This window comes from Lygodium microphyllum, chromosome 23 (genome assembly GCF_053477565.2).
Source record: "Lygodium microphyllum isolate KBCC chromosome 23, Lygodium_microphyllum_v1.1.10, whole genome shotgun sequence".
In the NCBI taxonomy this organism is placed as follows: Eukaryota; Viridiplantae; Streptophyta; class Polypodiopsida; order Schizaeales; family Lygodiaceae; genus Lygodium; species Lygodium microphyllum.
The window spans coordinates 92,340,899-92,366,352 of record NC_141157.1 but is presented as its reverse complement, the minus strand read 5'-3'; the positions used below and the strand labels follow the sequence as shown (position 1 = coordinate 92,366,352).

General features: G+C 40.8%; 1 protein-coding gene across 3 annotated transcripts in view; it reads right to left on the bottom strand.

Annotated features, from left to right (window-relative positions):
* Positions 1 to 22,663, bottom strand: part of LOC148016466 (glutamate--tRNA ligase, cytoplasmic-like) — a 35,065-nt gene extending 12,402 nt beyond the window's left edge. The window contains exons 1-4 of one of the 3 annotated variants that reach the window (XM_087664372.1): positions 22,566 to 22,663; positions 22,305 to 22,487; positions 22,039 to 22,255; positions 21,811 to 21,907 (exon numbers count right to left, since the gene is read on the bottom strand). In XM_087664372.1, the coding sequence (XP_087520498.1) occupies positions 21,811 to 21,907; positions 22,039 to 22,187 (246 nt within the window). In that variant the 5' untranslated portion in view covers positions 22,188 to 22,255; positions 22,305 to 22,487; positions 22,566 to 22,663. Of the gene's footprint in view, positions 1 to 21,810; positions 21,908 to 22,038; positions 22,256 to 22,304; positions 22,535 to 22,565 lie in introns of those variants that run through there. The other 2 variants (XM_087664370.1, XM_087664371.1) reach the window with 2 other exon arrangements.
* Between the last annotated feature and the right edge of the window lie 2,791 nt (positions 22,664 to 25,454).

The following is a 25,454-nucleotide window of genomic DNA, read 5'->3' as shown; positions in this document are numbered from 1 at the left end:
CACTTCATGTATCTAGTGTGCGTGACCATGTTGTTGCAATGACCAAGCAGCCAAGCGTTTCTTTGTGGCATGACCGGTTGGGACACATGAGTCAAACAGGAATGAAAGTGCTTTCTCATTTGGGTTACTTGCCTTGTCTTCATTATGCTGATTTTGAGCATTGTGATCATTACATTTATGGCAACCATGCACAAACGTCTCACAAAAAGTCTCTTTCTTTGAAATCTTCTCCTCTAGAGTTAGTACATTCGGATGTATGTCAAATGCTAGGATTATCTTTAGGGGGAAAGAAATATTTTGTCACCTTTGTCGATGATGGTACACGGAAAGTATGGGTTTACCCTATTCGTAGCAAGGATGAAATGCTTAACAAGTTTAAAAAATTCTTGGCACTGGCTGAAAATCACACAGATAAGACACTTAAGTGTCTTCGCTCTGACAATGGTGGGGAATATGTGTCCAAGGCCTTTCACGCATTTTGTGACAACAAAGGGATAAAGAGGGAGCTCATTGCCCCTCATAATCCACCCCAAAATGGAGTTGCAGAGTGTATGAATCGAACCATACAGGATAAGGTCCGTACGATGTTGTCTCATGCTGCATTACCCCATGGTTTCTGGGCAGAGGCTGTTATGACAGCCGTTCACTTGATTAATCGGTCACCAAATAGATCTTTGGAGAGGGGAGTTCCCCAAGAAGCGTGGTCGAGCAAGCCACCTTCATATGCTCATTTGAAAGTGTTTGGCTGCAAGGCTTTTGTGTACATTCGTAAAGAAAAACGCAGCAAACTTGAGCCAAAGTCCTGTAAATGCATTTTCCTAGGATATGGACGAGGGTGAAATGGAGTATAAATTCTGGAATCCCGAGAAAAGGAAAGTAGTACGCAACAATGACGTTATCTTCCGGAAAGATCGTATGCACAAACAGCCCAAAAAGACTGAGGAGGTTCATAGGGTTGTATTCCAGAAAGAAATACCTTTTGGACAGCAAAATGTGTCTGCTGTACAGCAGCAAGTGCAATTAATGTTGCTGAGTATGTCATGTTGACAAACTGTGGTGAACTGTCTTGCTTCAAGGAAGCAATGGACACACAAGACAGCAAGAAATGGTATAAAGCCATGCTGTCAGAGATGGAATCTCTTGAAAAAAATGGCACTTGGGACTTGATACAGTTGCCTAAAGGACAGAAAACCCTTCCATACAAATGGGTTTACAAGATGAAGGTCACTTCTGGTTCCTCACCAAAGTACAAAGCAAGATTGGTTGCAAAAGGGTACAAGCAGAAGTATGGAATTGACTTTGATGAGATTTTCTCTCCTGTAGTTAAGATGACTACATTGAGAACCATTTTGGGCTTGGTTGCGGTTGAAGATATGGAACTCATACAAATGGATGTAAAGACTGCGTTTTTACATGGTGATCGGCACAGTCTTCATGGCAACTTTGGCATGAAGGATCTAGGTGATGCAAATCACATTCTTGACATGCGAATACTTAAAGATAGATCGAAAGGCTTACTCTATCTATCTCAGCAAGAGTATATCTCCAAAGTTTTGCAGTGTTTCAATATGGAGGGGGGGAAAACAATTGGGGTTCCATTGCCTCCATACGTGAAACTCAGTGCAGAGGACAGCCCTACATCTGATGATGAGAAGGCTAAAATGGCCAAGATACCATATGCTTCAGCTGTTGGCAGTTTGATGTATGCTATGGTTGCTACACATCCTGACATTGCCTTTGCAGTGGGAGTGGTTAACAGATACATGGCAACCCCTGGCAAGAAGCATTGGGATGCAGTGAAAGGTATTATGAGATACCTCAAAGGCACAAAGGAGTTGTGCATCTGCTTTGGAAAGCAAAAGGCATCTATTGTTGGCTTTACGGATGCAAACTATGTTGGTCATGCAGACTGCAGGAAGTCCACTTCCAGGTATGTGTTTACTTTCACAGGAGGAGCAATCTCTTGGATCTCCAGGCTACAAAAGTGTGTTGCATTGTCTACTACAGAGGCAGAGTATGTGGCTGCCACTGAGGCATGCAAGGAGGCTTTATGGCTTTCACATCTCGTGGGAGAACTTGGTATCTCAAAGTTACCTGTTCTCCATTGTGATAGTCCTAGCATGGAATCCTGTCTTTCATACAAAGATAAAGCACATACAGGTGAAGTACCACTTCATTAGAGATGTACTTGACAGCAAGAGCATTGAGCTTATCAAAGTGCATACAGATAATACCCCTGCAGACCTCACGAAAGGTCTTCCAACAGAGCGGTTCGCTCATTGTTGACAGATGATGGGAGTTGGATAGATATATCTATTTCAGCTTTGTACGTACTTAGACTGAGCTGATTCTTTTCTCCTCTTAAGACACATTGCTTTTGGGTGGGAGGTTGTTGGGAATAAAGGGCCATTGTGCCTTTTATATGTGCACGGGTGTGAACACACCTTTAGCACATTGTACTTTCATATATATATATCTAAAAACCTAAAGTGGTACACTCGTCATTGTACCTAAAAACGTGTTCACTCTCTACTCTGCTCTCTTGCACTCTCTTTGTCTCTCACTGCGCGTAACGACTGTCTACCTCGGTCTCTGTGCCTAACCGATCCCTTGCAAATTAATCACACAATCACTCACGCCTAGGCCAATAGTGGTATCAAAGCATCCCCGCCATCGCTTGCAATCATTTGCTCATATCCATTGCCATTGAGCACCACACCTCGACCAACTACCGCTCGAAGCCATTGCTATCACGTCGGCTTCTATCAACATCGACCAATGGTGATTGATGGTCGTACATCACTATTTAGGCCATTGTCGACACCATTGGCCCCTTATCACTCACCCACAAAAGTAGCTCAAAGTTGCCGTGTCTTTTCTAGCCGACGTACAACCTAGAGCATCACCACATCTGCACTTAACCAATACAAACCTGCCTCCATCTTTTGAATAATCGCATGTTGTCAACAATGGTGTTGCTCCAAACCAATCACGAACATCCTCACTGGTCCAAGCACCACATAGCATTTGACTTGCCACACTACCTTGCTACGACCTCCCCATGCTGGTCGCTAGACTGTCATGCTCATGAACTGCTGTAGCTCCTCGTCACTACCTGCTGGTCGCCAACAGTCCACATTGCATCACCACCTATCCTTTCCGTCGACCAGCTAACGATCACAACAACACGACACCGCCTGTCTTGTCCCACCTGCCCGCTACCACGTCAACACTCATTCTACGCCACATCAACATAGCAACCTGCTGCCTTTACGCTAACAGATCTTTTTTAAAAATGCCACATCATCAAGAGTCTAACATCTTGGTCCCCAACAACCTCAACATTTCAAAAAACGTTTTGAATAAAAACAATCATTTCTCTCCCTCATTTTTCAATCGAGAAGTCACTATTCACAAAAACTACCCCTCTCAAACACAAATTGTGCCAAAATCATTTCTCTCCCTCATTTTTCAACCGACAGGCCATTGGTCACACCAACATAGCAACCTACCACCTTTACACCAACAAATCTTTTTTTAAAATGCCACATCATCAAGACTCTAGAATCCTGATCCCTCACAACCTCAACATCTCAAAAATCGTTTTGAATAAAAACAATCATTTCTCTCCCTCATTTTTCAACCCACAAGCTACTGTTCACACCAACTACTCGGCTCAAGCACAAATTGTGCCAAAATTGGGGGGTTTTGCCAAACTCACCTAAATTCAACAAAATTCAAGGATTCTCCATCATTTTCATCAAATTCTTCATCGAATCGAAGAAATTTGACAAGGTCATCAACAAACTTGGGGCTTGTCACCAAAATCGTCAAATTTCGCTCAAATTTTATTGAAAATTTTGGGGTTTCTCAAGAATTCAGCATTCTTCATCCACATTGACGCAAAAATCATCTCTAGGAGCGACTTTCGACATCATTTGAGTAAAAAATTTAGAAATTTTATCAAATCTTTCTTCAATTTCCCAACAAAATTTGGGGCTTTGCCTCATTCAAGCCCAATTTCATCCCAATTTCTTCAAAGGGCTTTTCTGCAATCATCAAAACTCATCAATATTGGGGCCCAATTCACCTTGAGGCGTGGCATTCAAAATTAATTGGGTAAAAATTTATCCAATTTCTCTTCATTTTTCAGCTAAATTTTGGGACTTTTGCCCAATTCCACCACCGAGGCACCCAAAATTTGGGACTTTTCCCTCAATTCATCTTCTTGGCCCTCGATCTACTCCAAAATTATATTATTTGGCTGCCGGCACTGTTCTCTCCCAACATTGAAGACATTTGATTAATTTGACGTATTATTGGGTGAATTTTTAGTATATTCCATTGCTGACCGCATTACTGGAGCATTTTCAGCCATTAATCTCTGATTTCAGCATATTGCTGATTACCACCTTAACTGTGTAATATTTATTTCTGAAAATCATTATTTTTTGCATTTTTTCTCTCTCCTCAACAAAAAAACAGCAAGAGAATTTATTATTCTCCATATTATTTGACTTCATTGAGGCAAGCAGTAATTCTTCTATCACTGACTTATTATTATTCGAGCATCTATTTTCTCTCCACTTAGAAAATATTATTTCATTGCTGATCATCACTCATGGCCAGCAATAATAATGATTTGTTGGGCATGTTGGGCACCAACAACAAGCTCGACAGCACCAATTACCCAATGTGGGCTTACATAATGCAACATATTCTTGTCGCGAAGAATCTATGGCATATAGCCAACAATACCGAGCAAAGGCCGGCTTCTCCAACACTTGCACCACCTCCTACTTCCACATCGCGAGGTAGCTCTCATGATGCTAAATCATCTTCTTCTTTGACAATGCCTCCCACTCAAAGACCAGATTCAATGGGATGGCTGTGATGCCCAAGCGCATGCCCTAATTGCTTTATTTGTGAAGAGAGATGTCATTCCACATATACGATCATGCAAGACATCCAAGGAAGCATGGGATAAGCTTGCATCATTATATCAAGTGTGCAATGAAGCACGCGTTGCTTACCTACTTAAGCAACTGAAAGACATTCGCATGGAAGGAGATAATATGGATGCCTATCTCACCAGTATCAAAGATCTTATTGAGCAATTATTAAATATTGATGAAGAAGTTCTTGATAACCAGCTTATTTCCATCACTCTTAATGGTCTATCGGAGTCATATCAAGGTTTTGCTACCACCTTGCAATTGGTAACTATGGGTAACCAAGTTACCTACAACTTCGACCAGCTTGTGTCTCTTTTGTTACACGAGGAGCAAAGCCGTCTCAACGGCAATGCTATCATGGCAACCGAATGCGTCTTTTCCACCCATCATCGTGAAAAAACCAAACCCAAGCTAAAAAACAAGGTCGCTGGTCCAAAAACAGTAAATTTTCATACTGGTCATCCTTCTTCCTCCGTCCCTACATCGAAGAGACTCTTCCATGCAGGTCCATCCTCTTAAAATCCTTCCAAGGGTCCAATCAACAAAGCTAAGAGGTGTAATTATTGCCGGAGACAAGGCACAACATCACTAAATGTTGTAAGTGCATTGCATAAGAGAAGAAGGAGTCCGCCGATCTTGCTCTTACACACAAGATTAAGAACTATTCTCAATTTAAGGATTATACCTTTTTTATTCAGTGTCAATATAATCCTTCTATTCATGATACTTGTTTTTCTATTACTAATGCAGCTTCTACTTGGTACTTCGACACTGGTGCATCTAAGCACATCACCTCTTACCGAACATTATTTTCATTTCTCTGTGATGTATCTAAGGGGGGTATAGTTATGTGTGTTAACAATGCCTCTTATGCAGTTAAAGGCATTGGACATATGCAGGTTGGCTTCGTCTTGGACACTCCTTTCACATTGCATGATATTCTCTATGTGCCCGCCGCCCAGTATCAAGAAGAATCTTAACTCTATTTTAGCTAGTGACTTGCCAATTGATTCCCCGATAGTGGAATCGCTTTGCAAATTCCCTAGCTAATTATGCCTTTGTTAAAGATGTTTTTTTCAACTGTGGTCTTGAGGGGCTTTTAAAATTGCCTCCTGATGTTAGTCTGGGCTACTGTGGGGATTGCTTTTGCTGACATGTCCTATTTCGGCCGCTAATGGTTAGTATGGGTTATGAGCCAAGTAGCGATTGACCATCTTCCTATTCTATCATGGACGCATCACATCGTTCAACGATATATTTAAAGTTGTCTCTCACTTCATAACAGAATCATAGGAGCATTAGAATAATCGAACTCTATGTATATTAGAGACTTTTCACACACTCCAAATACATAATTACATTTTAAGGTTGCTTTATGCGTTTTTTCAAAAGCTCTACCCATATGCGTAGTATACCTTATTGAAAATATTTGTCATTTTTATCTAATTTGACTCTTGCACATAGGTATATAGCTCACTCTAGAAATACCTATACATGCATTTTCATATAGATAATGAGATAATCTACATGTCAAGTTTGTCAACACTTTGTATACATGTCTGAAGCTAATTTTGCTAATACCTTTACAATTACAACAAGGATCAAGTTCAAACTGTTTTTGATAATGATGGTAAGCATACCTCGATGTGCGGTATATTATGATCAGATTTCTTCTTCCATTGTCTTGACAAGCACCCTCGCTAAAGGTCTCTATCATCTCGATACTTATGATCAACAACTTGCTGAAAATACTATTGACACTGCCTTATTAACAAAGGGATCTTTTCATGATACACATTTATGGCATTAGAGGCTTGGTCAAATAAACTATCAAGCATTGATGAAGCTCCAGTCAGAGGATATGGCAAAAGATCTTCCAAAAATTTACTTGCCATCAAATCACATTTGTGAAGGTTGTTTACTTGGTAAGATGCATTGATTCTCCTTTCCTAAGGATTCTCGCGTTCATTCGTCATCTATTTTGCATCTCCTTCACAGTGATATTTGTGGTCCTATGCGGACCAAATCCGTTGGTGAATTTTTATATTTTGTCACATTCATAGATGACAAATCCCAATTTACTTGGGTATATGGGCTGAAATCTAAGTCTGAAGTATTCTCTTGATTCAAGACTTTTATTGCTATGGTAGAAAACCAAAGCGGCTTTCGCATTCGGACCCTTCGCACTAACAAGGGGGGTGAATATCTTTCCAAACAATTTTCAAAGTATCTTACATCTCGACGAATTCATCATCAATGCACCGTTCCTTATTCCCCACAACAAAATGGAGTAGCAAAGCGGAAGAATAGGTCACTCATGGAGATGGCAAGATGCATGTTGAAGAGTAAGATTTACCTAATTCCTTTTGGTTTGATGCTATTCTATGTACCACTTATGTTTTGATTAGGTGTCCCACAAGAGTTTTACGCACCATCACTCCTTATGAGACATGGACTGGCTCCAAGCCTTCTCTCTCTCATATGAGGATTTTCGGATCATTGGTATATGCTCATGTGTCTTCTCAGAAAAGGCATAAGCTAGATGATAAGGCTGTTTGCGGCATATTTATTGGATATAGTCCTGAAAGTAAAGGGTACCATCTTTATCAACCCTCTACAAGCAAGGTTATTGTCAACAAAGATGTTCTCTTTGCTGAAAATGCTTCAACCCTTGTTGGACTATCAAAAACAGCCTACTATTGATGCTTTAGACATCTTTGATAGCCTACTACCGCTTTTCCATAAGGATTCCATGGCTGATCCTTCATCTCAGCTTTCATTTCCACCATCTACAAATACATCACAGTAGTCTATTCAGCCTGACTTACAGCCACAATAGCATCATGATACCTTGTCTAAAGAGCAGCACCCTATTTTGGATCAATTGAAGCATACAAGGGCTGAAATTCGGCAGCCTAAAAGAGTCCCTTGCTGGCTGTTAGACATTCTTCGAGACAACAAACAACCTCTTCCTTTGGCTGTCCGCACACAACCCTCTACTCGCAAGGATCGAGGTAATCTTCTTACATGTGCATTGGTGGCTACAACATGCAATGAAGAACCTCTATGTTATAAAGATGCTTTTTAAGATGATCATTGGGTGGAAGCAATGAAGGCAGAGATTGATTCCATCATAATGACACTTGGGAGCTATGTGACTTGCCTCACGGCAAGCATGCCATAGGTACCAAATGTGTTTATAAAATTAAAAGAAAGTCAGATGGTTCTAATGACAAGTACAAAGCCCGCCTTATTGCCAAGGGTTATGCCCAACAACAAGGAATCAACCTTGAGGAGACCTTTGCCCCTTACCTCTCGCATTACTACTATCAGGAGTATTATTGCCCTTGCTGGACACTTTCATTGGGAGGTGCATCAATTGGACATCAAGACAGCATTTCTCCATGGATATCTCATTGAAGAGGTACATGTTTCTCAACATCCTAGATTTGCAGTTAAAGACTCTGAGCACAAAGTCTGTCGTCTCAAGAAGGCTTTGTATGGTTTAAAGCAAGCTCTACGAGCTTGGTACGCCCGCATACATTCTCATCTATTGCATCATGGATTTCAGAATAGCCTACCGAGGCTACTCTTTACATTTGACATCAGGGATTTGATTTTATTATTCTTGTGCTTTACGTTGATGACATGCTTGTCACTGGGACCAATACTAGTCAAATTGCAACATTCAAGTCTGATTTATAGCCAACATTTGCCATGACAGATCTGGGTCTACTTCATTATTATTTGGGTATCCATCATTGAGGGGGGCATCATTATGACACAATCCAAGTATATTGGACAGCTTCTTCAACATTTTCAGTTTGAGGATTGTAAGCCTGTGTCTACTCCCTTGGAGCCTAGTTTTAGATTCACTTCTAATGATGGTAGGAGATCTTTTGATGCCACCTTACATCAACAGGCTATTGAATGCTTCATTTATCTATGTCACACAACGCCTGATCTTCAATTTGTTGCCTCCCATAGTTGAACACAAATATATGCACAGCCCTTCAATACTTCATTGGCAGGCAGTGAAGCCTGTCTTTCGGTATCTTAAAGGCACCCGAGATCTTGGCCTTTTCTACAAGGCTGATTCTTCACTCTATTTACATGGATATTCCGATAGTGATTGGGTTGGATGTTCGAATTCTCGTATCTCTCATAGTGGCAACCGCTTCTTCTTGGGTACATCTCTTGTTTCGTGGTTCAGCAAGAACTATGGTTGCTACTTCCAATTGTGAAGTTGAGTACAAGGCAACATTTATAGCCACAATGGAGTGTGTTTGCCTCCGCAAGTTACTTGCAGATCTTCATGTGCACCAGACAGCTCCAACAATTATCTACACTAACAACCAAAGTACTTTGGCCATTGTGTGGAACCCAAAGTTCCATGCCCGCACAAAGCATATAGAAGTTCATTATCATTATGTTTGTGAATGGATGTCAGTTGGAGAAATAGAGTTGTCTTACATACCTAGTGAAGACAAATTGGCAAATCTTTTCACGAAGGCTCTTCCTCGACCAAAGTTGAAGGCTTTTTGACAAGCCTTGAACTTGATTCCATTTGTTCCATGATCTCTCATACTCTGTATTGTCATAGGTTGCTATATCCACTTGGATGAACTTGTGCAACCATGACCTTATGTTTCTTTTTATTTTCTAGGATTTTATCATTTTTCCTAGATCAGTCTGCCAATTTCATGGAGGGGGTTTTGTAGGCCATCTCGTGGGCTATGTGTTAATGCCCTTTGATCCATGAACCGGTCTCCCTTGGCATTTAAATTGTCATTAAATGAAGTTGTTGCCCCTAGTGTCCTAGCACTAAGTAACACTAGGTGACACTAGGGTTAGGGTCTATTTTAGGGTTTCCTATGACGGTTAAGCCATTAGGGTTTCATATTTTATTATTTAAAGATACTTCGTGCCTCATTTTGCAAAAGTCTAGCATTATTCAATGTGATGTCCTTCTCTCTCTCTCTCTCTCTCTCTCTCTCTCTCTCTCACATTAATTCATTACTTCTCATTCGTGATGGAGTATCATTGTGCATCGATTAAATCTTTCATTCTCGTTCATTTTCCATTAAATTAATCGCACAATTACTCCACGCATGGGCCAACACTTATTATCCACAATGTATGAGCATTTAGCAACTATCTTCATTCTTATTGTTATCCTAATCAGTGGAATTTGTATTATATGCTTATTTACAAAGTAAACATCTTCAAATCTACACAAAGGCACCACGACTCACATAGCAATTGAAGTGGTCAATGTCGTTATAGTTGCATGTTCCGAACTCAAGGTTCTTCTCTTAGGTGCCATTCATCATGCAATTGGAGTGGTCAATGTTGTTATAGCTACATATTCCGAAAGGTTCTTCTCTTAGGTGGCATTCATCACGCCTTGCTTGGATATTTCCATTCCTTTCCTCCTTACACTAGGCCTTGGATATTCTCAAGAGCTTCCACAATCCACAAAAGTGGCAACCTATCATCTTCTCAAAGCCTAGATTTTGACTAAATGCTCTCCAAGACAATAGGACAAGGAACAATTTTCATTACTAGAGACTAGTGATAATAGATTATTGGTAAATTGACCAATATGGGAGAGCACGAGATGGTATTTTCACTTCCACAAGCATTTATGGCGAACGCAAAGATTATAATGAAGTAGCCTTCCAAGAGTATTGGTAGCCTAATATTTCCAATTCCATGATATTGGAGCTTTTTAGCATCTCCCTCTCTCTCTCTCTCTCTCTCTCTCTCTCTCTCTCTCTCTCTCTCTCTCTCTCTCTCTCTCTCTCTCTCTCTCTCTGTGGAAAGAGTAATTATAATAAACCAGATGACTAAAAGAGTACAAAAGTCACGGCAAAGAAGTACGAAAAATGGCCATATGCAAAGGAAGCAAGTCCTCCCTAGAAAGAAGGTAAGTGTGCTAAATAAGATCCATTTGCCAATGTGCGAGACTCTTTAGCCTAACAAGATGTCTCTAAACACAAGAAGTGGCATAAAAAACAAAAGCATTTCAACTAACTCAATTGTGCCAACAATCCCGAAGAAAGGGAAGTAAAATCTTCATGCATAGTTGTGCCAAAGTGGGGTGTTTGGGCTTAGCAAAGACCCAATCAAAAGGGTGCAATGATGTGCCAACCATAGCCCTCCAAATATCAAACAACAGGATCCAAATTTTCCGAGTAAAAGGCATGAAAGAAATCGATGGGCCTAAGGATTCCATGCTACTGAGATAGAAAAAGTAATTGCCATTGGAGATTTAGCATTTTGAAAGTCAAGTAGGGAAAGCCCACCAACCATCACACGCTAAAGAAAGACTTAATATTTATAGGAAATCATGTTGATCCAACCCTCCATGATAGTCGTTTTTCACCAAACATGAGATTTATGCAAGCCCCAAACAATATTGACCTTAGTAGCCAACCAGTGGTGGTCCTTGATCATAAGGTGATATACTCGATTAGACTAAGGCTTTTCAAGATGGAGTTGTCCCACAAGATCCCGATCCTACCATGGACAATCAAAATCAAGGGTAGGGAAGGACTCCCTAGGTTGCAATGCCATCAAAAATTGGTCCCACAAATCTCGATATCCTAGAGGGATCCGAAAAAGCCACTTGGCAATGCGGAAATCTGAAAGACACCAACCCCCTATGACTAAACAAAGTGACATCAAAAATAGAAGACAAGCTTAGACGTGCCATATGATTAAATTTAGGACGTCTTCTTGTTTCCCATCCCACATGAGTAACTTTGACACAACCAACAATTCCATCTAAAAAGAATTAGTAACCAAGCAATCCTTTGCAAGATGCCACTGCATCTTTTGAAAAACCCACTTCCATGAGCATACCAACTAAGTCACCAAGAAAGAGGAAGATGATAAGAAAGGGGCACCAACATTAAGAACATGCCACCAAGAGGCCCAAATGCTTGTATTACCATGTACCACACTCCGGTCTTCCTAAAAGAACCAAACAATAAAGACCCAAGGGTGCCAATTAGTACACATAGCATAAAAGAGAGACCAATGAAGAGCAACTATGTGAATCTGCGCATTCAGTTAAGCCCCACCACCCATACTTTTAGGAGTGCAAGCATGCCTCCAAGAGATAACAACGTGCAAAAAGTCCTTATTCCGTAGCATGAAACAAATGTGTCTAGTAAGATCCTTCAAGGTAGAAGCAATCCAAGGCAAAAGTGGCAAAAAATAAGTGAGTGTGGATAGCATGATGGATCGTGCCACTTTAGGGTGCACATGGAAAGGCTAAGCCTACAATTTCCAGTAAATAAACTTGGCTTCCAATCATCCATTGCAACAATTGCTTTGGCTGAACATCAACACCCAAGGGATAACCTAGATGCCTTACAACATTACCACAAGAAAATCACCATGCCTTGCCATTACATAGACTGCAAGTACGATTTAGTACAGCTAATGAGGGAGGATTTGGTAGCATTAATATGAAGACCGTAAGCATGTCAGAAAAGATTCCAAACGTCAAATGCCTTGTGGAAGTTATCTCATTTTGCTTTAAGAATCATGGCAAGTGTCATCAACTAAAGATTGACCAACAAAATGTTAACCAAAAGAAAGAGAGCGACTAGTCAACTATCCTATATCCACCAAATGAGATAACATGGGGAGCACTGGATGGGTCAAACGTCTGAAGTACCTAGAGACAACATCCTCATAAAAACCTCAATCTAAACACCAACAAGTCTCCAATAGAACACTCATAGATGAGTAAACAATGTCAACAAGCTGGTTATCAATAGTAGAAACCACAATAGTCATGATGAGGGTGATGCAAAGAAGATGAATGGAAGTAAGGGATCGTGAGGGATAGATGTACGCCAAGAATACAGATTCACAAGAGTTTCAAGAGTTCAAGCAATAAAGAAAGCACGTAGAGAATGGATCAACACTACACAGAGAGTGGTGTTTGAAAGCACAACAATTGAATACGCAAAACCCCTCCCTAAAGTTGAGCAGTTAATGACAAAAGCTGATCAAGAGAGAAGACCACTGCTCCAAAAGGATAAAATCAAATCAGACAACTTGAAAATGATTACAACCAACAAGTAAGATGACAGATCTAAAAACACCGTAGGCCATAGAGGGTCACAGCTTGCATGGTCAATAGAGCCTCATACATAAGTTGTAACTTCTCCTACGCGTCAAAAGATATCCTGCAAGAGATAACCATTGGAAGGACCTCTTTGGAGATACATCAAAGAAAAGCTGAGTATGCTCAGGCATCGTTACTATCTCAACTAACAACTATTTACTCCTCGTCTTTGTCCCAATCATTTGGAATAGAAGAGGGTTTTCAGGGACACAAAATGATGCCTAAAACAATGTGCAAAAGGTCCTTTTGCACAAACCAAGCTTTCATAACAACATTCTAGGTGAGATAGTCAAGTCCCTTAAGCTTATCAGTGTTGTAGGATGGAGGAGCCATTTAAGTGAGATATAGGAAAATTGTTCAAAACACAGAGAGAAACAGATGTGAAGAGTACAACCGCAGAAGCATGACAACCAACACGTGTGATCCTCTAAGTATGTCCAGATCAGGCTGAAAATGCAAACTTGCTAAACACAAGCTGAAGATGATAGTGGAAGATTACACTTGTAGAAAAAAGTTGAAAATGATTACAACAGCAAAACATCAGCTATAGAAGACAAAATGTAAGCTATCTGAACAAAAAAAGCAGAAAATCTGATAAAAATGCAAGCTAGACGGCAAAATATAAAGCCAACACTGTACCATGCCACCTAGGGCTGAGAAATTGTTGCCCAGCAATCGAAGCTATCACCTAGGCTTGCTCAAATCAAATCAGCAGCAAATGTAAGTTTCTAGAGCAATAGCAAGCAACACCAAAACCAAGAGACACAGGCTCTAATAACATGTCAGAAAAGTGTGGAGCAATGGAACCAAAGAGACACTAGCATTAAAAACTCCAATGAGCACAAAGAATAGAAATGAACAACAAGGACACAAGAACTCAAAGAGAATAGATTCAAGAAATGGAATCCACATACCAAGGCTCAAAAGTAGTACAATGGCGCAGGCTAAGTGTGCAGCCAACAAAGTGGAGTAGACTCCCTCTCTCCACTAGGGAGTAGGCATGCTATAGGATGAGTATCTAATGATTGACTAATAGTGAAGGAGGAGCAGCCTATGAAAAGGCTAAAATAATACATCATAAATGATTGATCGGCCAACCAAAAAATGACCAGTCATGAAAATGAAATGCACACAAACATGAAAATAAAGACTAACGCCCACAGCTTTGAGCTCCAACTCCACAAGAGTCTCTCTCCTTGTGATACACATACTACTCTACCACCATCAAGACTAGCTCCTCCCAAGTAATAGTATCCCTCATACAAGAGGTGAGAAGACTAGTGTAGAATATGTCATACTTCGGTGGTGGAAGGTGTAACAAATGCATCATAGCAAGGTCTTTCAAAACCATGACCTTACCAAGGGATGCAAGCTAATCCCAAATCTCCTCCATCTTGTTGATGTGGTCCTTCATCAAAGGAATCTACCAGCTCTTGAAAACAAAAAGTATTCATAGCAGCTCTCTATGCCTTTCAACAATGCCTTTGGACATACTCAACCATTCTATCAACAAAGCCTATCGACGTAGATAACCATGAATCCCTTGCCTTCCGCCAAACTGCCAAAGTGTCCCCTCATGTGAGCTCAAACTAGGAACCAATCCCACTCTCTATCAAACAACTCATCACGAACCTAGATGTCAATCCAAGCTCCAAGATTTCTATCTGGCAAACTTCAATCAATGCGTCAGAAAATATCCCTCTTCAGATCTTGTGCATCTATATACCTATATCGATGAGACTCACCTACCCCACCTCACCACCCTCACACTCCATCTTTGGCATGAAAGTCATGAGGGATGACTACATCACCATCACTAGAAAACAAAAGAAAGGGTAGCCATACCCTTCCCCTTCTCAGCAGAAGATGAACCCTTCTATGCCTTAGCCTTCGCCTTGGACAAAGGATCAAAATCAAAGTCAGAGTCCAAGTCTAAGGAGGAAGACGACTCACCGAACAAGCCCATATCTTGCTTATTCTTCTTCTCCTTCTTCTACAAGGGCCACTATCTCCTTGCAATCCTTGTATACGTATCCCTTATTCCCACAATGATACCACAGGGCCTTCGTCGTCGTCTTCTTGTCACCCTCTCTGAACCTACAAATGCCTCATCATGGCCACCATACCGAGATAAAAGCCTCTCCTACAATCTCAAGGATGCCTTATGCTCAAGCAGCATAAAAGACATGTGTAAAGCTCAAAGGTGTCAATAATGTTTGGGCCCGTACAGCATTGGCTACTCCATCAAAATCCAAAGAGTGCTTTAGAGTACAACCCCCACAAGATGCACCTTTGGAAGGGCCGACTACATATGCCGAAGCTAATCCTACACCTATGTAGCACGAAGTAGAAATGACTTAATAGTATCTTTTGGCTCGAACTTCATTTGTTGGAGCTGACCATAGAGAGTCAGAGCTCACATGGTCAATAGCATCTGTAAATTCTCCCACATGCTTGAAGCTATCCTACAAGAAGTAACTGTCCGAATGACCTCTTTAGAAATGCATCGAAGAAGCGCAAAATATGCACATGCATCACCTATATCCCATGGAAGCACAACTCCATTGTAGTTGTCACAGTCCCAATCATCTAGAATAGAATCAAAAATGCTAGGATGCACCATAACTCCTAGAACCACGTACAACAAGTGCTTCTACACAAACCATGCTTTCATAACAACACTCCCAAGTGAGGTAATCAAGACGATGAAGTTTATCATCAGTTGAGCAACAAGGAGATGCCGATTAGAGAGGAAAGGATGAGAAGATAAAGCAAAGAAAAGAGACAAAAGAGAAAGTATAGATATAGCACAAACCATACTTGTCAAGTGTTCATACACAAGTTGAAAGAAAGCTGATCACAAAACAACTACACAAAATAAATCAGAAAGATGAAGACATGCCACAAACACAACTAGATAAAGATTAAACGCAACAATGTCAACCTAAAAACATTGTCATCCAACCTTCTAAGGATCGAGAATGTGCAAACACAAGCGATGTTGGAAATGCAAGCAAGAGCAGCATTAAATGCAATGAATCAGCCTGAAAGATGGTCCCCTCTCTTGAGCTAAAATATGCATTACTTGCTGATTAGCCCCTTAAACAACCCCAAAACACACTAAAAATGCTCTTTTAGAGTAAAACCCTAAAACGGGGAGCGGTTCGAGAGAGTTCAGTGGAAACCGTAAAACGGGGAGCAGTTCGAGAGAGTTTAGTGGAAACCCTACTTTTTGGGACACCCTTCCACATCTATAAATAGACAGGCTGCCCCCCTTCAGCAATCATCCTTGTTTGCAAGTTACACCAGCCCACACACCCTCTGTTGTTGTTGGCGCCCAGTTTCCAGCCTGCAACCTACCTCCATCTGATGTCTAGCCATCATCGACTGCAGCCACATTATCTTCAGCCTATCCATTGCTATAGGCAACAGCTCTCAGCTACTGGCGAACTACTCCAGATTGTTGTTCAACCTGCTATCCATCATCTCCAGGGTCAGCCAGCCTGCGTTTTCAGCATTGTAGGCCCTAACACTCTCAGAGACTGTTTCAGCCTGCTGTTTACAAGAGACTGTGCACAGTTTCCAACCTTCGATCGGTGGTACACTGTTGCATTTACCAGTTTCCAGCCTCCAAACTGCTGTGTTTTGGTGACCAGCCTACTGCCATTCACTATTCAGTACTCCTACACTCCGACTGGTGGTCACAAACTTGGGATCTGTCTTCGATGGACGTCACACTCTGACATTGCTCTGCCCTTGAGCACACTATACACTCTTACATTCATTTATAGCATTCATTCACTTCAAAGTTGTGTTATCTCTCTCCCTTCTTCTGTTTGTGTTTGAGTTTTGAGTTTTGCCCTCTATGTCTGTGTCTCTCTATGTTTCTGTCATTGTCGTACACTCTATGTGTCCTCAGTGCAAACCCTAGCAATTTCCTCCACACCCTCACCATATTGCAAGTTTTTGAGGCAAAAAACAAGCCATACAGAAGCTAGGGTAAAGGGGCCAATAGATTGTCATCTAACAATCCTCCATTGTGAATTTTTTTTCCAAGTGAGTTGCATAAATGTTTTTTAATGGTCAAACTATTTATATTATATGGAGCTCAAAGAAAAAATATTAGGATATTTTGATATTTTTATCAAGTAGCCTTAGTTACAAATGAAAGGTTCATAAAAGAGGGACAATGAGGGACCAATAGAGTGACACTCAAGGATGCATTGCTTTAGGGTTTTACAAAATTTAAAATATAAAAAATTTTACATGGCTCAATTGTTTAACTTAAGTTAAGCTCATTTGTAATTTTAAAATCATATTATATTGTTAAGTGGCTAAAAAAGCCACATCTTTCTTGTAAAATTGTCACTCAATTCAGAGGGCAACAGTCACGGATGATCAGCAAAAACAGTTGAAGGTGATGGTAGACCTGCGACAATGGAAAACAACACCACACAACACCCTCGACCTATTCTCAAACTTTAAATAGGTAAGCAGCCAGGGTTGCTCTATTGAACCCCGGTGCGGAAGTCAAAAGTGGATGTAATGATGGAAGCATGTGAGTTTGTGTAACTGCCCGCTCCTCAAATCGCGGGACACGTCTAAGCAGTCCATCGAGAGATATATCTAGAAGACGCCGTCCGGCACTCTCCAGGAATGACACGGGGTTTACCAACTAGGGTCTCTCGAGTTTGCCCAACAACAGAACTTATCCGCCCGTTCCCACTAGGATCGACCTGAAGTCCGGGTTCCTAACCAACATTGTCTAAGATCATAGACCAACTTTTTCCTAACATTTCTCGTTAACATTTCCTTTAAGGAAAGCTCTCGGCTAACCGAGACCACCCTTCCGTAGGATAGACCCATTGGTCACATCCACCACGCTTCCCTCGGAGGTTGTTTTAGTTATCTAATTACCTACCACATTATGTTTGACACATAAAAGCAGCTTCCTTAATTAACCCGTTAGTCACAGATTCCTTTATATAATTTAGGACACAGACACGAAGACAAGATAAAATAAGATCAAACACTTCCTTATCTTCAAATTAATGTTTGTCTCCCGCCCATACAAGAGAATTAAGTGTTCCTTTCTACCTCCGCAAAAAAATCCTTCCGTCTTCCGACAATAAAAACCCGAAGGTTTATCCTCCCAAGATTCCGCCTTGTAACTAGTATCAAGGCCTCGAGATCCCATCTCAAGTCACGTAGAACGCTTGTGTAGGGCCCGAAGGCATTGGGATTTACAGCCAGAGCCCCCACTGGTATCCAAGCGTCCTCCTACGCCAAGTAATTTCCACGGAGAGACCTCTCGCGGCGGATTCGGTCCACATTCCCAGCGCGGATTCACAACCCCCTTGATTAGGGTTTGGCGGTTCCCGAGGGGTAGCTAGCGCCATCCTTCCTTAATTATCCCTTTAGGAAATCAACCACAGCTGAAGCAACCAACTTAAAAACAATTACTAGGGAAAACATCCCTTTGGTTTCCATAGCAATCAGTCATCTCAGACCCGGCCATGCAATCATCAAGCACACCCCACTTGGGTTAATATCCAAAACCACATTAACAAACAGTGGAACGCACAACCACTTGCTTCAAGGCATCGCAATCCCATTGCATGCACAACCAGAATTTAACTTGGATATATCAAAACACTTTTACAACCTTTTCAAACAACCAAGCATTACTTGGGTCAACAATCCATCTTTAACAAGATCAACCTTCGTTAAAACCATTTCAACAGTTCCAAGCAACATGCTTAGCATGAATCAACTACCCTAAAGTTCGCTCTCCCCCTTGGGTTAGGGCTTATACCCCGTTGACCCCAAATTATCACTACCTTAGGTTTCCCTATACTATAGTCAAATAGTTCCTGGACAATCCCGTCGTCCTAAACTTGGTAGGTCAATTTACTTCCTTGCCAAATCACAACCGCCCTAAATACATAGGTCTAATGGACTGTATCTTGAACTCAACCTAAGGTCCCGCGGCCCTCGACGGTAGTGACTTACTTGACAATCTGTCTAGTTTATTGAGTTTCACAACCATAGAGCCTTTGATGGACAACCCTTTGTTGGAAAAGAAACGACTAAGTCCTTGGAGTTGGGTTCTTAGGTTTTCAAGGTATGACAATAAACCCTCCTTGTTGATCATCAGTTGGACATCAACTTTAAGTAAATGCAACATCTTCTAACCTTCTATCTTTGAGTGTGATACTTTGCAGGATTTTTACTCTTTATCTTTTTCTTTCCTTCCGTCTAAGCCATGAATGCAATAAACATTCGTACGCAATGTATGTTAATCCAAGGCCTATGATTCATTTAACTCTCAATGAAATACAAATTATGATTGCCTTATATCTTCCTTATGCAATTGTGATACCTTCCTTTTCTGTCATTGCAACCCCTAGTGCACCCTTATCTTTCCATTCCCAATGTATGCAATGTAACTTGAATATTCATACCTTGTTGATTGAGGTGATAACTGCTGCTTCTCCCTCTCTCTCTTCCTCTTCTTCTTCTCTTCTCCTCCTCCTTTCTCTCCCTTCCTCTTCTTCTTTTCTCCTTCTTCTTCTCCTCTCTCTTCCTCTACTTCTTCTTCCTCCTCTTCTTCTTCTCTCCCTCTTTTTCTCTCACTTCTTCTCTCCTCTCCTCTTCTTCCTCTCCTTCTCACTGTTCACCGGGGGGGGATACTCAACCTGTGGACGCTGGAGGGGGGGGCCGCTACCCTATGGCCCAAGAGAGGAGGGGGACGATGTGAAGTCCAGAGAGGGGGGTGGTCTTTATAAGGTGGGGGGGAGGACGGCACCTCCCGCCACCTGGGGGGCTGCATGCCCCGCCTTCCTTCATCACTCCTACTCTCTCTCTCTCTCTCTCTCTCTCTCTCTCTCTCTCTCTCTCTCTCTCTCTCTCTCTCTCTCTCTCTCTCTCTCTCTCTCTCTCTCTCTCTCCATGCACATGGCAGGGGGAGAGAGAGGGAGAGTTTTTTTTTATTCAAAAAAATTTTGAAAAATCTAGAAGGGGGGGGAAGTTCCTATGGGGGGGAGGCACGGGGTTCACGAGGGAGGAGACATTACAGTTTGTTGTAATAGACTACACAATGCAAAAGAGAGAAAAGAGACTACAAAGAAAAGAAGAACACTGCAAAGAGAACTTAGAAGAATGCTAGGGAAATGGAATCCATGTACCAAGTCCCGAGATGGTCAAATAGAACAATCAATCACTTGTTGAGTGGGCACTGGCACTAGCTCCCTCTCTTCAATAGAACCTGAAGATGTTAGAGTATGCAAACAATGATCACATGTCTCGGAGGAAGCCCAAGCTATAAATAGCCAATAATCATGAAAAAGTCAGCCATCCTAAATAATAATATAATAATGATAATAGTCGGCCAGCATTAAAAAATGCCAATAAAACTAGCAAAAATAAAGCAGCCCAAAAACATGACTAAAGAAAATGTGCCCAGCCTCCTACTCAAGCTCAAACTCTCACATGAACTAACTAATCTGCTAACATGACTCTCCAGCTTGGTCTTTCATCTTCTGAGCACTCGCAATTTTGTCATTGTGCATGTACAGAGAATCCCCTCTACAACGGATGTGCAGACCCAACTTGCTTCCTTCAAACAAGTTCATACCTTCACTCATCGACCAATTGTTGGAATGCATAGTTGTCTATTGCTAGCTCCTCGACTATAAAGGATCACATCAACAAGATGGAGAAGATATGTGATGAGCTAGCAATCCCTCAAGAAGGTCTCTTTGGAGGACATGGCAGTGACCTTCGTGTTGCATCTTCTGTCCCCCAAATAAAATGTCTTTTACACTAGTCTCCTCACCTCTAGAGTCCAAGACACCATCACATGGAAAGAGCTCACACCTGTGATCTTGGAGGAGGATGGGAAGCATAAGGAGACTAGTTCAGCCAACACAAGGACAGCCTGCAACTAGTACATCGTCAGGTAGTGGCAACCAAAAGCAGGAGGAAGGCAAGAAACCGAAGAAAGAGCAAGAAAAGGAGAAGGACAATAAGTCCCGAGGTTATCCTAAGTGTCTGCACTGTGGGAAGATGACCCGTCCAAAGGGTGTCAAGGAAGCTGATGCAAACTAATGATCCTAAACATTGCAAGGAGGTTGCCTTAAATATGCCCAAAACAGTCCAACCAATGCCGCTACCTGCTTGCCATACAGCAGACAAGAGCTTGCATGCACAAGAAAGAGCAGGAAAAGGAGAAGGACAATAAGTCCAAGGGTTATTCAAAGTGTTTGCACTTTGGGAAGATGACCCATCCAAAGGATGTCAAGGAAGCCGATGCAAACCAATGATCCTAAACATTGCAAGGAGGTTGCCTTAAATATGCCCAAAACAGTCCAACCAATGCCACTACTTGCTTGCCATACAGCAGACCATAGCTTGCATGCACAAGTGCCACGTGGCAAATGGTTGCTTGCATGCCCAACTGCCATCGCACCAGTTCCCCATGTCATAGGCCGACCCTGGTCTTGGCTGATGGATGAACAGTTTAATATGAGTATGCTTAGATTCCATTATGAAATTGCCAAAATAAGAGAACGGCAATGATGCTATACTAAAATCAAATCATGATAGGTTCATCAAATTAATTATACTAAGAGAAAATATTAAAGCTCTGCATGCTGCAATTATGAAATAATAGCTTATTGATTATCTACGCGCTGAAACAAAACAAACCTGTGAAGCAGTGAATGGATCTTTGCCATAATATCCTGTATGATTGCTAGCTCGACCGAAATATCTGACTAGAGTGCTTGCACCATGGAGTTTCTCTCTGCAAAATAAAAATATAGCCGCAAAGTCGTTAAGTGATTTGTAGCTCTCTTGAATCCTCTGTATCATTGTGTGCTCACTTGTCATTCCGCTGAAATTTCTTTGAAAAAGACTCAAGGTGCTTCTGATTACCCTGACGGAAACAGGATGTATGGAGCATGGCCGCTCGGGAGCGTGGCATTCACTTCAAGTGAGATTCTTCCTACTGCGGCAGCTGCAATCACTGCAACGGGAACGGTGTCCGTGGCATGATACAAAGTCAAGCGCTTTGCCTTTCCCATTGCTAGTGCAAAAGAGGCGTCCGTTATAAGTAACGCTGCAAAGATCACACAAATGCAGACATGAAGACCTGTTAGCAAGCACGACCATGTCGCAAGACGAGCAATGGCAGATTTTACCTCAGAAATGGAGAAAGCAGGCGGACGATGGAGTCCAAACTGCACGAGTGAACAATACAAGGAGTGTGATGTCCCTCGAAGATCAGAGAGCATGTGTATTTTGATTTTGACCTCCCGCTTCGGGCCTCTTCCATGCATGATAAGAGACTATCTAGGCAATTCATTGACGATTTGAAACAAAGCCTGGAATGGATATGAACTCTTGCACTCGTTGAAGCTAAGAGACTATCTAGGCAATTCATTGACGATTTGAAACAAAGCCTGGAATGGATATGAACTCTTGCACTCGTTGAAGCTTTGGCTAGTGACATGCATCGCATCAATAGCAACAAGTCTCAATCCATGGATGCTTCCAATATACACAAATTTGCTAGTAATCTCCCTCTAGCATCTTTGTACTTAGAGGTGCTTTGATTTTGCCTACTTCTATATAATTCTTGGGTTAGGTTCCTTCTGAGGAAGAATTTCCTAACTAATTTTAGTCAACATTTTAAGTTGTGTCTGTGGAGCATTTTAGATTCATCAATAAGGGTTTTTTTAAAGTCTTATTGGCATCTCCACTTGAAGGGATTGGATCCTCTCTTGTTGTAACTTTTCTTTTAAAAGGAATGTACCGAAGCTAATACCTAGCTCACCAAAATCATATTGATCCTGCACATCATTTATGCCTAAAATTAGGAAAAGACAACAACAAATAGGTGTTGATTGAAATTTTGAAAATGCTTGTGTTTGCTGGATGCGAGCTTGCAATCATGGTAACAAAACAACTCATCATGCTAAGATAAACCATTGCTACTAACTTAATTGTACTAATAACTAAACTAATCTTAAGCACTAATTGTAACTAACTAAAACTCATATTACTAATTGAACTAATAGTTACCTAAACTAATCATAACCAACTAACTAAACTAAACTAACTACCAATATCTAAACTCATCTTACGGACTACAGTAATATTAATCTAAACTAATTATAACGATTACATCATGTTAAACTAATGTATTAATATTTAACCCGCTCACTCAACTAACTTATAAATCAAAATGTCAAATATTGTTGCAAATGCACTTGTATGGCCATCATACTAGAAAGTATTGTTTGGTAATTTTGTTTTGTCTACTAGGTGCTACACAATGAGTTTACATGTTGTGTGATACTTTTTATCTAGTTTCCATCTAGTCAGCTCCTTCTTTTGTGGTTGTGACGCATGTAGTGAATAGCTTGAACTATGCATATAAAAAATGTTGAGAGCTACCTTTTCCCAACCCCTCAACTAGAAGTTGAACATAGCCAAGAATTCCAACTTGCCTCATAGAGAACCACAACTCCCATGGAATATTTCCTTCTCCATGCAACTAAGGCATATCATTGAGGTTGCATATCAATGTAGATTTCACATGGCCTACAGAATTAAATAGAACATTGTTGGGAGTCACAATGTAGCCTCAGCAAGCTACTAACATGGGGTAGCCTCTTCGATATCTCATCAATAAGTTCATGTGGCAAACCAAGATGGGTAGAATACATATGAACTATTCTAGTAGGATACTTGCCTCATTCGTCAAACTTACGAGTGCTAAATTTTCTCACAAACAATTAAGTGAACTATGCACCCCACATCATAAACATTGACTATGATTAAAAAGATTATTAATGAATTCAAGGCGCAACAAAGACAATATAATGAATGTGAAGCTAAAACATGAGGAAGGATACAAGAAGATGAAGTAGAGGATATACATATCCGTGTGTGTGCGTGTGCGTGTGCGTGTGCGTGCGTGCGTGCGTGCGTGCGTGTGTGTGTGTGTGTGTGTGTGTGTGTGACAAGGGGGATGTGATAAAAATGTAGCAATCGAAAAATCAAGAGTGGTTCTTTTTAGGCCAAGAGATGTTCCACATATTCCTTCTCTTCTTCATTGGCAGCTCTTAATCCACCTACTGCATTATGTAATAAAGCACTAATCATTAATCAAGTTAGTTGATCACATATCGTGATTTTAGTTGCTTTCATTATCAACTTCACATTGACAATTATGGTGGTGCCTACACCCATGTCAACACACCTATGCAATATGTCAATTCATGATTTGTCCATCCTTTCGATTATGGCAATTACAATTATTACTATACCAATACTTAGTATTCATGATTTGTCCATCCTTTTGATTATAACAATTTCAATTATTCCTATACCAGTACTAAGCACTATAGATTATAATACCCAAGTAGTACACATGCAAACAATAGCTTTTCTACATGTAGGCATTATACAACCCAGCTATTAGCTTACCTATGGTTAGCTCGTAATAGCTCAACTAAGATTATTTTGGATTTGGTCCCCTTCATAGGGTCTTTTGTATAAAGAATCTTTAGTATGGAATAATGTGTTATTTCACATGATTTAGTTGACATGGTTGTGTTGGATGTAACTGATTCTTTAGCTAAATTCATAAGGGTGAATAAGCATTGCTCATGGTGTGCAACCCAACTTTGCTAATTTCAAACAAATGAATGAGCATTGTTCATGGTGTGTGGCCCAACTTGATACATGTTATGTTGTATCTACTCACAACTCCCATTACAAACATAATGTCTAAGTGAGTAGCAATTGTTCCATCCATGAGACTACCCCCCCCCCCCATTTCATCCTTTTCCATGTCCAAATATACTAAGTTTCACTAGACATCAAAGATTCCTAGCTCACTTCTTGTATTTAAGAGAGGAAACATTTAATATAAAGGATCGAGGATCATTGTTAAAAATAGCAACAATTTGTCAAAAAGAGCATACTTGAAAAGAGAAACGATCCAGTAGGGACACTTTTGGAAGCAAACCAATCAATTTGAGGATTAACCCACTAGCCTTCCACCAAAGATCTAACCATTTAGTTATTTCAATTAAAGAGGATTGTTTTTGTCCTTCTCTTGAGTTCCTTTCATTCAAATAGCTACCTAATGCCTTAGAATACCAAATTTGCAATTAAACACATGCCTATTATCTCATATTATCAAATTTGGTACTACATAGTATCCATATTTGTATTATCCATAATATCAGATTTGGAACTCTATAGTACCAAAATTTGATACTTTAGAGTATCAAGCTTGGTATCTATACAACTAGTATCAACACTAAAAGTACCATAAT